The 17733-nt window shown below is 41.1% G+C and overlaps 1 protein-coding gene across 1 annotated transcript; it reads left to right on the top strand.

Annotated features, from left to right (window-relative positions):
• Nucleotides 1-751: 751 nt before the first annotated feature.
• Nucleotides 752-17652, top strand: LOC117831622 (ras-GEF domain-containing family member 1B-B-like). Its single transcript, XM_034710390.1, has 14 exons — nucleotides 752-1139; nucleotides 8783-9313; nucleotides 9397-9519; nucleotides 9981-10118; nucleotides 10562-10777; nucleotides 11503-11577; nucleotides 13674-13766; nucleotides 14102-14204; nucleotides 14596-14675; nucleotides 14835-14930; nucleotides 15037-15132; nucleotides 15484-15607; nucleotides 15703-15775; nucleotides 15869-17652. Exons 2-14 carry the CDS (start codon nucleotides 8789-8791, stop codon nucleotides 15900-15902), a joined length of 1776 nt encoding a protein of 591 aa, XP_034566281.1. The 5' UTR covers nucleotides 752-1139; nucleotides 8783-8788; the 3' UTR covers nucleotides 15903-17652.
• The last annotated feature ends 81 nt before the right edge of the window (nucleotides 17653-17733 follow it).

Raw genomic sequence — 17733 nt, 5'->3', positions numbered from 1 at the left:
TAAATTTCATTCCAATCACTCATAATAGTCAACAAACTATCCATTTGTAATGATACAGAATCAGAGAACAGGAAGCCCTCAGGTGGCTGGTGGACATAGTGGGGATAGAAACAAAAAGAGCTGTATGTTATAGGTCTATCATGTGGGCTAAACATCCAGTTAAAGGACCAGTGATAAATTGTACACTTGTTTACAATCATGTTAACTATAATAACTTTACTGGAAATTTCAAAATGTCATCCACCCACTGAAACCAGGTTTCCACACAGTGCTGAAATGAATGTATAACTCAGATAGGATCAAAAGAAACCTGTGATAGGCAGATGACTTGGATATGAAAAAACTGATATAATATATAGTTATATAGTCTATAATAATTTCAGAGGATCCTTGTCACTTTTTGAGTTACAGCTTTCCCCTTGTTGATGGTAGAAAGGCAAATGAACAGATACATTAACATGTTATATTTGAGTTGTAACCCAGATTCTTCAAGCAAGTCTTCTAGTGACTTCATATACGACACAGAAGTTTACCAACACAAAATGAGGCATCTTAGGGTTTGTAGGCTTGTGACTTTACAAATTCTTGACTTTGAAGCCACATAGATCAACTTACAACCACTCACACACAAACATTTCATGGAGAAACCTTACACCTTCCATGTTTGAGCTCTACGACAATCACACACACCCTCGTTGCTCTCCCACTCCTGCTCCTTGAGTCCTGGATGCGGTCGAGAAGAAAGGGATTCGGACGGACGGGAAGCCAGCCAATCAGAATCGCCGGCGTTTTCGATTTTTTCCCCTTCTCTTCTGCAATTGGCTCGAAGCGCCTCTAGAGACACCCACCCACGTGCAGCGATTGGACAGTTTTCCCGGCTCTATGGAAGTCATTTGAATACGCCTCGCTCTGAAGCTCATAGTGATTACAGCGCTGCTGGTTCAAATTGGCTGAACTATCAGGAGCAGAGACACAATGGAGGAGGGAAGGGCTCAGACGAAGTGCTGAAAGACTTAACTGTATCATTTACACCGTGCACTTCTTCCCGAGTTGGAGACTACTGTTCCTTTGGAATTTCTTTTCTTTTTCAACTCTTTCTGCGAGCTTGCATTCGGACACTGAGCTGCATCATATACGAGGTACGTCCATGGTGTGCTTGATGTGGTATTTGAAGAGATTTAATGAACTCACTTTTGTTCTTGTTTGAATGAAGCTTCATTGTAGAAGTAGTTTGCACAGGTTCAAATTTGACTTAGAACTCTTAGTAAGCATTTATCGGGTTAATAATAAAATATTGTACGTCATTCCCTATCAGCTACGTACGTGTAACTAAGTTACCTATTTTCTATTAACGCCAATGTAGGGTGTACATCCGGGTTATTCAAACTATATGTACTGAGATGTCACTTGATGCTCGGAGTATCTGACTTGAAGGCTTTTTTGTGCACTCTGTTTTCAAAAATGCTCAACTATCCTCCCTAATATCCATTGCAACATTTGTTGTTGTTGTTATTGTTTACCGCCCATGTGAGTCTATAATTAGCTTGGCTGTCAGACAATAACACAAGTTACTCACGAGCACCTGTGATGGGACTGTGCTTGCACAGCATGTCTATTTTTCACAGTCGGCTTTTACTTTTACTGTGTTATGACTCAGTCAGAAAACCCATAATGTGGACCAGGCATGGTGGCCTGGTGTGTGTGTGTGTGTGTGTGTGTGTGTGTGTGTGTGTGTGTGTGAGGGAGAGGGAGGACTGAACAGATTGTGTATGTGTCTGTGGGGAAAAGAAAAAAGAGTGAGAGAATGCGTGTGTTCTTTTGGCCAAGACTGACTCCAATGCTTTATTCCCTCATCACACCACTATTTAAAACAACAGTCCCTTAACTTGCTGAAATAATGGACTCGATTTCACCTATCTTTGCAAGCTAGTTAGACAGGGTGCATTACTAGATCTCAAATGAAATGGTTTCACTAACTTAAAAATAAAAAAGATAAGGCAATCTGAGGAGCACAAGGAACTACTGCTGCTGGTTTAAACTGTATTCTCATCTAATCTCATACACAATGTTTTTTGTGCAGTGAGGCAGTGCTTTGTTGGATCTGTATTTAACACAATAGAACATGTGTGTTAGAGAGAACCTCTTTATACAAGCTCAGGTTTGTAATATTTCAGTATTAGTACAGGAGATAATGTGTCTTTATCCTTTGAGACTCTAGGTTAATACTGTACTAGCCTACTAGATCATGCAAGGGACAGGTGTGTGTCTCAGTGCACTACAACCAAGGGAGTGTGCGTGTGTGTGTGTTACCTCACACACAATGAAACATGCTTTTATGAAGTGTACCTTGGAATAAGAGATAAAACAACACCACGTATCTGCAGTGGATCAGAGTTTGGTTTCAGTATCTGGCTCTATTTGCTTGTCTATCAGGTTTAGTTGCAGGTGCAGGTTTCTAAGCTGGTCAGCGGGTCTCTGAGTCGGCTGTTTTGACAGTGGCTACAGGCCTTATCTGACCCAAACGCTTACTCAAGCGTGAGCAGAGCTGTTTGTTTGAGCTCTGTGCTGTTTGGCTCCTCATGTCAGGTGATGATGACACTTAGTGCCTGGTGGTTATGATGCAGATTTTGAGTCTCTGACTGTAAATAGAAAATAGAAGTTCAAATGTGTGAAAAGTAAGACTGTCATTTGAATAAAGTGACTGATAATAACCCCACACATGACACTACAGACAAATAAATGTCCAAGCCAACTGGGTGAGAGTCCAAGGATATTATTCAATCCCTTATTATACATTACACAATAGTTAATCATAAAAATAATTATGTAATGACACTTACCCAAAGAAGCAGGGCTAGGCTGTGCTGTTAGAGAGATGTAATATTAATCCAGCACTTGCAAGCACCTGGCAAGAAAAAACTTCCTTTAACAGGCAGAAACCTCAAGCACTGTCAGAGTCATTGGTGAACAGCCATCTGCCTGAGGATGAGACACTAAATCAGTTTCAGTCACATGAGAAAGAGAGGAACTGAAAACAAAAATATGACAGAAATCATTCTTTTGTTTTTAAGATGGATTTTCTTCTGCTTTATTGATTGAACAATTGTAATATTTGTCTGGTCTTGTTTGTGTTTCTCAGCCTTTTCAGACTCTAAAAATCAAACCCCCCAGTGCCAATACATATGAAGAGGTTTTATTATAACTGTATGCAACATACCAAATGACATGTTCTGAAATAAGAGTGTCATGTTCAACCCACCACCAGCAGAATCAGTGCAAGGTGTTACAATGTTAAAGGTAACTTAGTCAGAGTGGTACAGAACTAGGGCTGGGCAATAAATCAGTACGATAATTAGCATGGTATAATTTTTCTCAATATAAATATAAAAAATGTTCTATAAAAAAAATGATATATTTCAACCTGTAGTTACACCCCCAGGAAGGGGGTGCTAATATGTCTTAGCCCTAGAACACTATCGCTTAAATTAGTAACACCAAAAAGTACTTGTCATCAAAGTATGACAATACATGACAAATTAGAGCAGTGTTCTTTTATTTTAAGCTGTGCCATGTCTAACAAAATGAAAAAAATGTATCATGGGGGACCCTGTTAAAATGCTCCAAAATTACTGAAAATTTGGAATTCGGGACCAAAAATTTCTAAAACAAAAAATGATGACTGGAAACTTGATGTTTTGTCCACCCATTCCAGGGACATTTGAGACTTCCCTTGGGAAGGCACAGTCTCCTTGACACACAAACAGCTGCAGGACAGAGAAACAAAACAGGGTGAAAATCACCCGAACACGTGCCTGTAGGAAAACCGTGTTTTGGAGTAGGGAAACACCCACGCCTTCAAAGACGTCAAAGACCATGCTGAAGCTATCCAGGGACCCCTGACACTCAGACAAACGCAACATAATGAAAATCATGTAAATGTGTTTGCAATGTATGTGACACTAGTTGCCAACCAACATTTAACAGAATAAGAAGACAGCAGTGAACAGCCAATAATGTCGCAGAGTAAGAGGTAGGTGTGCTCAAAGACGTTTGTTGTGAATTTAAATCAAATTATGCAAATGATCTTAACCTGAGAAAATTAGGAATCTACAAACTAAAACTTCACAGAAATCTCATCTTACACTAAAGACCTGCTTCCTGTTAGCACTGTCATAAGTGATGGATTCAAGAAGTTCATCAGAAACTAAATCCAGATACAAACTAACAAACTGTCTTCAACTTTCACTCAGGGGCAAAAATCGGTCTTTAAATTTAAATCAAATACTGATTTGATGTTTATCATGGTAATTACCGTGAACACATATTTTTCAATATCGCCCAGCTCTATATGGAGCACTAGCTAGAACGCCACATTTGAGATACTCTGTCCCAAAATCAAGCAGGGATGGCCTCCACTCCATTACCTGTGGTGTCATTAGTCTTATTCTGTCTGAGTCACATTAGTCAAATACAGTCAAATGTATTCAGGAAGTAAAAATCTAAGTTTTGGACTGGATTCCTCTGAGCAGCAGTAAGTATGGTCTCCCTTTTCCACACAAACGTACTCACAGACCACTGTTATTCTTACATCTTTGTGCACTGACCTCTTCTTGCATTATACTGTGTGTTGCATTGTTTAAAGAGTTCACTCCCATACATGCGAAACTGTCTAGTCGGCAGTGCTGACCGAACCACAGCTTGGACTTTGACCTCATTTATTGTCACCAAGAAGGCTGACTGGGAAAGCTTTCCCGCGGACTAACCGCTAACTTGCTTATGCTGCAACTTATTAGTGTCAAAGAACACAAGGTGCAGTTTAGAGCACAGATAATATCACATTACTCTGACCGATAACTACGTGGATAAATTGATTTAGTGGTGCTCTTATCAGGTGCTTTTCTGCACCACGTGTTCTAAATGCTGAACTTCATTCCAGCTAGTACATTGGAAGGGTTGTGGCACAGATTACTGTTGGAGGTCAGGGTGTATGTAGAAGTTTGGTGTGGTAACTTCACTTCAAATTAGCTCAATTCACTTTTCACCAAGTTATGTCAAAAGTGCTTCAAATGCCTGATGTTTCACTGTGCTGTATGCCTAGTCTACAAATGTGTGGCGTGCAGCCTGTTTATATGTCAATATGCCACATTAACAGACTCTTAACCTTTGTTGCACTTGGCACATACATATGTAGTTTCATGGCACATAACCTCACAGTACACATTGTCTATCAAGGTACTAATGGAAACAGAAGAATGAAAGAGAGTGCTTTCCTTGTTTGTCTCATGTGCAAATGATCTCAGTATCTGTTGGTACAAAGGCAGGGCGTCATACTGCCCGACGACTGCAAGCAGGGTGTGTGAAAGCTGCTGTGTGTGTCTGATCTGCTGTGATCTGCTCTGATCTCTTCCTGGGGGTCTTTGTTTGGCTGTTAATGCCATGACAGGATAGATAATACCTCTATTGTTGAAGACCTCCCCCTAGCCCCCCCCCCCTCCTGTTTGTTACCGGCCTCAGCAGAGCTGGGTGTCGCTTTTTTTTAAACCACAGTGTGTGATTTAGAAGAAAAGATAGTCTGCTGCCTAAGGTGGAAATACCAAGGTTGTTTATTTCTGCTTTTGAACCAAGTGGAGCAAAATGAGTCTTAAATCATCAGCACTTCCTCATCAATGATTTAAGAGTGACTGTGAAAGCTCCTCACAGGATCGCACTCAAAAATACATATCTATGTGGTCTTTTATCAGCAGCCTATTGGTTAGATGTATTTGCCTGCAGCTCCATCAAACATTGTGACTGCAGTAACCTTTCGATGAACCAATGCCTGGGCTGTATCCTCTTGTATTTAAAAAAAAAAATGTCTGCCTGTCCTTACCACATCCAGACATTCTGTAAGGCTGCAAACTCACAGAGTTTACAAACAAGAGAATTTAAACAATGCTTTCAATATGAAATTATGCTTTCAACATCATCATTAAGTCGTCCATAGAGAGTGCAACCTATGATTTAGAGAGGGTCAAATTTCAGTTCTCCAGCAGGAAAGCCACAACCATTCGAAAGGTCAACTTTTCAAGGACCCAGTCTGGAAAAGCAGAGACAGGCGTTCAGTTTTTTTTGGTTGTTTTTGTTTTAAGGAAGGTTATATTTCAGAGCAAATTGAAGCTTGGAAATGGGCATCCAGAAAGGAGTGCATATTGCTCAGTAGAAGTCTTATCTCTGCCTTACCAGCAGAGCTGCGCTTCTTCAGATTACATATTGTAACTTCAGGAAGATAAAGCCCCTCTAATCTTTTAACCAAGTTAGAGGAAAACAGCAGGCAGAGATCGCAGAGTTCAGAGGACGGGCTGGCACTGGACTGGCTTACACTGGCATGACTCCAGGCACTGTGGTATACAAGAGTGTGTGTGTGTGTGTGTGTGTGTGTGTGTGTGTGTGTGTGTCGCTCAAGCCATCATTTGTTTATGTGTGACATGTGTGTGTGTTTGGATTATACCAGCACAGGGCCAGGCGCCATGGTGGACAAGGGTGTGTGTGTATATGTGTGTAAGATGTTGGCTCATGCAGACACTCCTCTGTCTGCGCTGTGATGGACAAACAAAAGTCTCCTGGATTCCTGCAGGGTTTGGCTTTCTGGCACAGTGTACGTGCATGTGTGTACATCACTGTGTGGGGTATGTGTGTGTGTGTGTGTGTGTAGGCTGGCATGTGGTTCCAAGAAAGACAAGAGTAGCAGGATAAAGACAGCTCCTTAGTTAAAGCACACCCTGTTGGTGATGTGGGATCCGCTTACCCACCTCTGATCCAATTATCTACACCATTAAGACAAAAACCTTTGCTGTTCTGCGATCATCCATCTGTTAGTCTATTCATTTGCCGTATGCTCACCAGATATCACAAAGTTGGCTTCAAGAATGTGGCAGGAACAAAAAAACAAAGAAGAAGAGAGTGGGAAGTTTTTTTTTTCCCAAAGCCTATTTGTTAAACGTTTTTACAACAAATAAGTTAAAGGGAGGGCACATTTCACAGGGAGGTATCTCTCAACAGTTCTAAGCCCTCGTGGTAAACAGGGGAGGGGTAAAATTATGTGATTTAGCATAATTGTTACCTTCACAGACACATCTAAGTCTCTACTCTGGAGTGGTTCAAACAGGTATTTTCACATGAACACAGTAAGAACACATAAATCACAGGTCCCACAGTGTGTGTGGCATGATGTTCCAGTCCTAAAAGACATTTGTCTTTGAATACCTCATGTTCAATCAATCAATCTTTATTTGTATAGCGCCAAATCACAACAAACATTTCTCAAGACGCTTTTACAAACAGAGCAGGTCTAGACCACTCTATGTCAAATTATTAACAAAGACCCAACACCAAGACAGGATAAGATCCAGTCCCCACTGAAGACAGGACTCGATCTGATCTGATCTCAATCCACCATGAGCATTGCACCGCACAGTATTTAGCTAGTTACAGTGGCAAGGAAAAACTTCCTTTAACAGGCAGAAACCTCGAGCAGAACCAGACTCATGTTAGACAGCCATCTGCCTCGACAAAGTTGGGGTTGGAAAGAGGTATAGAGGAGAGTGAGAGTGAGAGTGAGAGAGAGAGAGAGAGAGAGAGAGAGAGAGAGAGAGAGAGATGAGACGGAAAGTAGTAGTAGTAGCTGTTGCTGCTGGTTGAGTAAAAAGAAAACGCCAACAGACTTTAAAACATAAAAGTAAAGAAACCTCATACAGATGCAGCTTCCTTTTTACAGGCAGACACCTTGAGCAGAACCAGACTTATCTTAAAAAGCCATTTGCTTCAACCAAGTTGTGGTTGGAAAGAGGGATAGAGGAGAAACTGTAATTTTTATTCACACCCATACACACCCATACTGCATCTGCCTTTAAACAGGCAGAAATCTCGAGCAGAACCAGACTCATGTTAGACAGACATCTGCCTCGACCAAGTTGGGGTTGGAAAGAGAGATAGAGGAGAACAGTGTCTTTTTTAGTCACACCCATACTCAACTTTAAAGGTTTTAATGAAAAAATGAGAGGGCTCCAACTTCAGTGGTGCTGTATGTCGATTTGAGCCTTTTTAATGTGTATTGATTAGATATTGGGGGTTTAACACTGTTTCATGTGCAAAAAAATCAATATGAAATGTTTATGGCTCTGGAAAACAACTGGAACCAGTCATAGTAGGCTACCTCATTTATTCTCACAGTAATTTTAATGTCTTCTAAACTACTGAGTTTCAAAAACAACACCCTGTACAAAACCGATTTGAACCAGGCTGTAAACATGTTTATTTTCACTGGAAAGAACATGTTTTTTGAATGGGTGTGTGTGTGGTTTCCTGTCCTTCCAGAGCAGACACTCTTGGAACTGCAGTTTTTAGGTTGCTATCCCTTTAATATGTTTTTTTAATCATAGTTTCTTTCATGCTTTTCCCCTTCATTCTGACAAAGATGACTTTACTATGACTCACAAGTCAACACATGCTGTATTAAGACAACAGTGGATCCTAAGTAAACAGGGCTGTGTTTTAAAGGGACATGCACATAAAAATGGGCAATGTTGCAAGTCAGGGGGGCAGTCCTGGGTTTTATAAATATGTTTTGTGTGAATTCATTTAAAGACTAAGTGAGGTATTTCAGTGAATGGATTCACAACGAGCAGAGGGTTTATTAGTTAGTGATTCATTGGTTGATAAGACAAGGTTTATAATATGTTAAGAACAGAGAAAACAATGATTCATGTTGCTCACTCCTGACCCTCTTGTCTTGTCTTTTCTCCAGGTCATCATGCCACCCACCACTCCGTACGCTGGAAAGTTCAGCTCCTGTGTTCCCTACAGCAACAACAACAACACTCACCCTCCGCCTCACAGCCCGTACCGCAACGGCACTGCCCCGAAACCAGCAAAGGAAAACATTTACAATGGCGCCTACTCTTCATCAGAAAACCCCTACGACATCCCGCAGCCTCACGGCTCCTACCGCAGCTCCTCTGTCTCATCTATGACTGCGAGGGAGCATCATTACAAAAGCAGCTGTGTGGTGTCGGAGAACCCTTACACCTCGCCGCAGCATCACAGCCCACGTCAGCACAGCACTTCCTGTCCTGGACGTGCGTACCGTCACACCAGCAGCAGCAGCGGCAGTGAGCAGTCTTGTCGTAATAACTCCATTACAGGGAAAGGGCGACATTTTGGACATGGCGTCACTGCTAGCTATGGGGAGATGTGTTACCATGATAACAGTTTGGTTTCAGCATCCCTTGAGGCGCTGATCCAGCACCTGGTCCCAACGGTCGACTACTACCCTGATGTAAGCACCAATAACCCACTCTAAATTCAATTGTGTCATTTATGTGATGTTTCTCTGAACGCTTTCCTTTTCCCCATCTTCAGAGGTCATATGTGTTCACCTTCCTGCTGAGTTCACGCCTTTTCCTGCACCCGTACGAGCTCATGACGAGGGTTTGTCACCTGTGTGTGGAGCAGCAGCGGTCCGGAGACACCCTGCTGGATAAGGTGGGCAGATTACCCACTCATGGCAGACGCAAACACACACTTGTGTGCACACCCAGGCATAAAAATAAAATTCTCTCACACTCTCTCACCCACACAAACTCACCCACCTTAACACTGTTACACTCTCTCACCTCCACACACACACGCAACAACCTCTGAAGGTCTTTTTCTGGAGTAAATATTTATTGATTCTTTCATAAGCAAAGACTTCCAGAGAGAAAGAGAGGGTGAGAATTGCCGCAAGGGAAATAAAAACGACAGGAACAGATTTAGTGGGAACAATAAAATAAAGGACTGAACAAATAAAAGAAGCACAGAGCTCCACTGAACACAGCAGAGGGGCTACTTCAAACATAAAGGTTACCAGGTTCAGGTTGGGTTACAAGACAGCTGACACCCACAGATGATATTAAACTGTACAACTGTATTGACACTAAACAAGACCTGTGGTGTGCTTTTAGATCCGTTTCCGGGAGGTTGCGCCAAAGCTGGTGCAGCTGCTGACCGAGTGGACGGAGACGTTTCCTTACGACTTCAGAGATGAGAGGATGATGCGCTGCCTCAAGGATATGACGCAGCATGTGGCCCGAGGAGATGAGGTTAGTGCCACAGCTAATGTAGTTATAAGACACATGGGAAAACATGGAGAGGGATTATTTTCAAGAAAGATGACAGGTCATAGAAAGTCAGTGATTTTTCCGGCCTAAATTCAGCACACCTGGTACATCTTGAGGTCCTTGGAGGGTTGATCTTAGTCGCAGTATTTACACTCACCCTGGCCAAGTAAGGCCTTCTTTGTTCTGCAATAACTTTAAACCTTTGTATTTAATCCATAAATGCAAGAACATAGCCACAGTTCAGCTGACCACCAGGGCAATTCTACCACAATCATGAAGTTATTATCATGTTAGTCCCCACTGAGAGTTGGTCCTCCCTAGAATACCTGAATCTTTGTGTTTGCATCTGTTGTCAGTTAAAGGACTGTTTCTTGTTCCTTCCTTGAGAGTCTGACATCACACTGTTTTTGGTGTCATGCTTCCAGTACTCCTGGCGAGCCATGCAGCAGATGACCCAGCGGCTGATCAAACGCCTCTCTGCCCTGGGCCAGTACGAGGAGGCCATAAGTGCACTAAACGCTGCAGCGATGGAGCGTCCCGCTTCTCTGAAAAGCAAACAGGCCTCAGGACAGCGCACTGATGTAATGAGTGTGTGTGATGATCCCTTTATCTTGGCGCAGCAGCTCACACACATTGAACTGGTAAGAAGTGGGTTAGGATTCGGTGCTCTTGTTTGTACTCTGTGTAACCGTAGCTGCGTGTCTGTTACCTTTTTTTACTCATCTAGATTCAGCTCACCATTTAATGTGATGTTGTAAAAGCAATATATGAACCATAATGAAGATGTTTAAATGCCTTGTGCTCTCTCTGTTCTCTGCTTGTGTTATTTCTTGCTTGTGTTATTGTGCCATTAACCCTTTGTGTGGTCTGTTTTATTGCTGTGGTTAATTAATTATGTTGTTTAATAGAAGAGTAAATAGCTTTTATGTGATTTTTTTTCTGTCTGTCTTAAATTGAACACATTTTCAATGATTTATTACCTTTTTTTGCAAGGGATTTCTATTGTTGTAATGACACTTAATTGAACTTAAATTTCTTCTTACAAAAAGAAATATTACACCTTATTTATTTAATTTTCTTTTCTATAGAACTTCTCTAAAGTAACAAAGTGCTTCACAGAAAAACAAAATACACACAAAAATAAACAAAGAAGAAAACTATTTATATATATATATATATATATATATATATATATATATATATATATATATAATACAATTGTCTGTAAAGACCTCTCTTGTTCTCAGACATCGTTTTTGGTCCTCTACATTTTTTTATCATCTCCTTTCCTTCCTGATCACCTTCATGAATAAATCACTGATTCTATTGATCTGATTGTTTTCTTTCCTCTGCTCTCTGCCTTCAGGACAGACTGAGTTTTATTGGTCCTGAGGAGTTCATCCAGACATTTGCTTTGAAGGATCCTCTGGAGAACCAAAAGGTATCATCAACACTGAATAAAATAAATCAAATGTAATGCTCTTTCCAGTTGCCAGATAGCTTTTGGACTCTGTGGCTTACACTGATGTAGTTTTGCATTATCTAGATAACATCCTTGCACAACTAGCAAAGCAGAACTCTGATTTTAGATGTTTGCTTCTGGCTTTTTGTCCTCAAGTATTTGAAGTTACTGACTAAACTGATTTAAAAATGTAAGATCTTTATTTTTACAACAAGGCTGATGCAGTTTGAACAATAAATGTAAGTCATGTTAAGCAGTTGGTTGTATTTGACAGTTATTCTGTGCAAGTTAAGTGAAAGGAGGCCTTAAAATACAGGAACAAGACACGTTTATAATTATCAACATCAAAGGCATGATTTAGAAAACCCACATATAACAGTCTTTTTAACTCATTCGTTATTATTTTCATTCAAGTGTCTTCAATTTGGTGTGCTTTATGTGAAATTTGTGGCCTACTTCATTTCAAGTTAATTTGCTTTTGAAGCCACATGAAAGATCCTACGGGTAGATTAGGGGAAAATTTGTGCAGCATTTTTTTCAAATGTCCCTTTTGAAAAAGCATCAAAAGCAGTATGAAAGAGCCGTTCTGCGTACGTCTAAGTGTATCTGAAGGGCTCCTTTCCCTCCTAAGTGGTCCTGTGAGTCACATGAAGGGTACCTTTCAATCAGCGCCGCTGAGAACAAGCTTTCAGCCGCTGCTTGTGGCCCGCACTGCATCTCGGCCCTCACCGTCGGTTATATAAGACCCACTTTGTATAAAAGAGCGGTTGAGTCAGCGTAAGGGGTCCTGAAGTGTAGTGGGGAAGTTAGAAGTGGAGTGGGCTGCCGGTGTTGTGTAAGCATTTAATAGAGCTATGAATCTCTGGGATTACATCATCACAGCCAAGTCAAGGTTATTTATACAGAGCTTTTATAATGTTTATTTATATAAAAGTCCCACCAGCAAGCAGGTTCAATATTGAATGTCTCACCAAAAACAAGAAGCAGATGTAAATGTGATGGAAATAACAACAGACACGTCACAGACTCCACTCTGCAGATCCACAGGTTGTGTGGGTGGAGGAGCATCGAGATCCAAATGAAATTTGCAAATGAAATGACAGAGCACTAGCAGTCTGTGTTCCTGTGTTGCTTTGTTATAAAGTGATTGATGCGGGGCTCTGAAGAAACTGAGGATGATCAGTGTCGCTCATCAAATCAAAGTTTATCCTCTAGATGGTGAACATTGTCAGTAGTGCCAAAAGATTAGACTGTCATAGAGGATATTAAATATAGTCAGCCACCTGCTGCCTTGTTTTTCTGGGCTGTCATCTGCCAACAACTCCCTCTTCATGGATGGAGTTAGATCCATATGTGATGGAAAGCAATTGGGTTTTTTGATTTAAGAGATAGGTGATTAGGAAGAAACAAGTTTGATTTTAAATCGTGGTGTCCATTGGCCGGTGGGGTTCACCCATAGACTGTGTAATTAATGGAGGTAGTAACCGTGACGTCACATATCTGTTTCTGAAGAGCTGCTTTGAACCCAATCGTTGGCAGGAGCCATATTGGAAATGCTGAACACAACCTAACTGTCAAGCTAGTGTGAGGTAAAGAGGCGGGCTTTGAGCCTCCTCGCCAATGGCTACAGTGTTCCCGCCTGTCAGGCAAGTCAGTCATGTCCTTAAAAAAAATTCACCCCCCGTACAGTGTGTGCAGATCCAAGCCGTTTTTTGAACCAGACTATAAACATGTTTGTTATCGCTGCAAAGATCGTCTCCTTTGAATGGGTGTGTATGTAGTTTCTGGTGTTTCTGCAGCCAGCCTCTAGTGGACGCTCGATGAATTGCAGTTTATAACACTTGAGCATGGGCTTCATATTTTGAGACCGGAGGTTGCCGCTTGGGTTCCCGCCTGTTCTCTTGCCTGTCAACAGAACCATGTTTCTTTTTCAAATAGATTTGAGTCCCTAAAACAGTGAAGCTCTGACAAAAACAGGATATGAAAATACTGATCAAACACAAAACAGTGTTCCTTTTTCTTTTACAGATTTGCATGTTTTAACCATCTCATGTGCCTCTCTGTTATTCTTTCAGGGTTTCTTCCGGAAGCGTAAAACCAGCAACCTGGAGGCCTACGTCAACTGGTTCAACAGACTGAGTTACCTGGTGGCCACTGAGATCTGCATGGTACGCTGTGCTTAAACTCCCCAAGCCTGTCTCTGTTTCATGCACACAGCAGTCTTATTGTTTATTTGGAGGCTACAGTTTCTCTTCTCATCCATGCTGAAGTCTGCAAAATGCACTTCCACTCAGCCACTTAAGCTTTGAAATAAATCATTTTGGACTAAAGTAGAACTCAAACTGAGCCTGCAGCATAAACACTATCTTGCTTCTTTGTGTGTGCCCATTGTGTTCCAGTCCAGACATATATTTAGCACTATGTAGGTCAAACTGTACATGTATTTCTCGGCCAGTGACCAAGGACTCATTGATTTACTTCCTCTTGTGTAATCTTATTACAGCCGGTGAAGAAGAAACACAGAGCGAGGATCATAGAGTTCTTCATAGACGTGGCTCAAGAGTGCTTCAACATTGGGAACTTCAATTCTCTCATGGCAATCATCAGTGAGTATGCATAAGATGATTAACACGAGCTGATATAGGTTTGTTGCAGGACTACAACAAAACATGACACATCCAACATAGATCACATGCCAATAAAGATGCTTTGAATGCAGAAACGCTCTACGTATCTTCCATTTTGGATCATGACTCAGCATTGTTTTTGTCACAGTGTATTTTTTACATTTCATCTCGACCCATTGTTATGTCTGGAAACCCATAATTCAATTCAATAACGTCAACAAACATGTAGTCGGCTAGATTTGAGCTGACACTTAACATCTTGAGCAAGAACAAATTGAGTTAGTGAAGGCTTGAAGCAGTCCAGGCTGCCTGTTTTCTTGTGTCTGCCTCTGTGAATACCCTGTATGCTTACTCTGTCTCTGCTTTTCAGCTGGCATGAACATGAGTCCTGTTGCCAGACTGAGGAAAACCTGGAGTAAAGTCAACACTGACAAGTTTGAAATCCTGGAGGTGAGTCAACTTGCATACATTAGAATCAGTGATGCATGTTTCCACAATGGATTCAAGAGTATAATTTAAAGTGTCTGTTTCTATTGAGAACTACCAACTCATTCTACCTGCATGTATTTGTAGTGATTCTGAACCTCTGCTTTATCTGACGTCTTTCAGCACCAGATGGACCCATCGAATAACTTCAGCAACTACCGGACTGCACTCCGTGGCGCCACCCAGAGGTCTGAGACTGCACACAGCAGCCAAGAGAAGGTAAGAGTGTGTATATGAAGAATACAAAAAGACAGATCACAGCTACTATTTCAGATTTAAAATGATCAATATCATTGTGAACCCCTCTGTTGTTTCTTTCTCCCAGATTGTGATTCCTTTCTTCAGTCTGCTCATTAAAGACATCTACTTCCTTAATGAAGGCTGTGCCAGCAGGCTGACCAATGGACACATCAACTTTGAGGTTAGTTTCATATCCATGTTCTGTGTGTGAATAGCCTTGAACAGCATTATGGTCTCATCCATAAGACTGTGTCAAATGGGAAATCATGTAGAAGCAGCAGATGCAATGAAAAGAAGCCTCCTCATTGATGCAATGACTCCCCCTTGTGGTTATAAAGAGCATTGCATATTCTATGCTGTCTCTGCTTTTTGTTAGTTGATATAAAGCGCTATAACACCTGTTTGATTTAAGTTTCCTCTATTTGTGTATCATGCACTTCATGTTTTTTGTGCATCTGCTGGATCTGCAGAAGCTGATGAGATGTACTGAGTTAAGCTGGAGTCTAAATCTGCTGTCATTGCATCCAAACAGAAACTGTGGGAGCTTGCAAAGCAGGTGAGCGAGTTCCTGGTTTGGCGTCAGGTGGTGTGTCCATTTGACCGAGACCGTCGGATCCTCCAGTGCCTCGTCACCACGCCTGTCTTTACTGAAGACGGTCAGTATCTTGCAACCATCTATATAGTCTTATAGGAATAGTCACATGTAATCAGAATGTATTAAAGTAAGCTTCTGTCTCTTATATTGCCTCAGAGCTGCATCTGGCCTCCTATGAGAGCGAAGGACCCGAGAATAACATGGAGAAAGACAGTCGGAGGTCTCTCAGGTGGGTCACCACACAAAAACTCAAAGCAGTTAAACCTCCTAAACTATGACGTATCATATATCCATTAACACATACTTATGTTCTGTTTTGCAGATCTTCTCTTCTGCATCGGGAGAATCGTTCGTGAGGACATGATTTCATCTACAGACTGTAAATAAACGAGGTGTTTAAAGCTACAGGTTTCTGCATAGTGTCTTGTAGAACAGACTCCCATGTACTCAAGTTTGAGATCTGGGTCGGATACTGATCTCCAGGATGGCAAACACATCTGGACTCATCTTCTCATGGATCAACAGGAGAGTGAAGTAACATTTTTGTGCGTTGAGCTCTCTGGTCCGTAGATCAGATACTGATGAGAGTCATCCAGTGCCAGAGATCATTCAGTGTTGATTCCTAAGAAGATCTTGGACTACATATTGACTGCATCAGCTGGGCTTCTTCAACAGCAGCTTTGTCCAAGGCACTTACAGGACTTCAGATGACTGAAGGAGTAGAAAAATAAACTATGGAAGCAGAAGAAGAACTGATTTTGACTCTGCATGGGACAAATATGAACCCAGCTGTAGGGCTGGGCCATGAATCCATAACGATAATTATCGGGATAGAATATTTCTCAATACAAATATAACAAATGTTCTATCAAAATGTGATACATTTAAACCTGTAGGTACACCACCTATCTACAAACTAAAACTTCACCAAAAATCATCATCTTACACTAAAGACCTGCTTCCTGTTAGCACACTCAGAGGACTATCAGGGAACTAAATCCAGATACAAGCTAACAAACCTTCAACTCTCACTCAGGGGCAAAAATCTGCCTTCAAATTTAAATGAAATAATGATTTGACATTCATCATGGTAATTATCGATACTGACTGAAAATGTTATTGTGATAACATCTTTTTCAGTATCGCCCAGCTCTACCCAGCTGATTATACTACATGAGCACTGCTCCTCTGCAGGGAGTCTGAGCTCAGTCAGAAATCTCAGAGAGGAGAGAGCAACTCATCAAGGAAGACTTGATATGGATTTGTATTATAAGTATCAGGCTAACAACTGCTTTCAGAAGTGGTGCTGTCTTGTTGAGTGCATGACTTTAATGCAAACACCTTTGAGCATTAGCTGCCTGACATCCCCATGCTTTTGCTTTGTTGCACACAGCACCAGTGTACTTCCCGGTCATGCAAGACTTTTATCTTATATAGACCCATAATGCATCTCAACACATTAGCTACATACTTCCACACATAAAGATACACTGCATCAATCATGTGCTCTGTGGTTCCAAACACTTTGTGATGTGTGCACTCTGACTGCAAAATTTTACAATTTGCAACCTCATGTTAATGCAAGTTCAATCAAATGCACTTCAGTGGGTCCTTGTGTATTATAATATAGGATTTGGTGACTCCTAATTGTAAGATGTCTTTCTACACAGTATTATGTTGTATTTTGTATCAGAAGATAAACAGTGTGTTTGAGCTTGTTGCTGGTTGGCTGGCTCTTGTTTTAGTAAGCTATTTTCTTAATGCAGCACCAGATGTAAGAAATAAGTGTTTTTGGATCTGATTGAAGTACAAATGTGTGTGTGTGTGTGTGTGCAGATTAAACAGGAACTTTTATCCTCTATGGCACCACATCTGTGAGGATGTTGGTGCGATTTAGTCCTCTAGAATTTGCCTGTGAATGAACGTGATGCTGTTTTCATGTTTTTAAGAAGCTCCTGGTATGTTTCATTTTATAAGTGTTTTACATGTATGCTTTTTCAATCTCTTCTTGTGTATCATTTGTGTAACCGATCAGGGTACTTGTACTGAAGGTCTTTGTGTAAAGAGAATTATATTTTTTTCCTTGTAATAAACAGAATAACCGAGTATTAGCATCTTATCTTTTGTTTACAGCGATTCACAAAACAAGCAATAAAATGGTAAAGATTTCCTGATAAACCAAAAACA

The sequence above is a fragment of the Notolabrus celidotus genome, chromosome 19, assembly GCF_009762535.1.
Source record: "Notolabrus celidotus isolate fNotCel1 chromosome 19, fNotCel1.pri, whole genome shotgun sequence".
Classification (NCBI taxonomy): Eukaryota; Metazoa; Chordata; class Actinopteri; order Labriformes; family Labridae; genus Notolabrus; species Notolabrus celidotus.
This window is presented reverse-complemented; position numbering and strand designations above follow the sequence as displayed.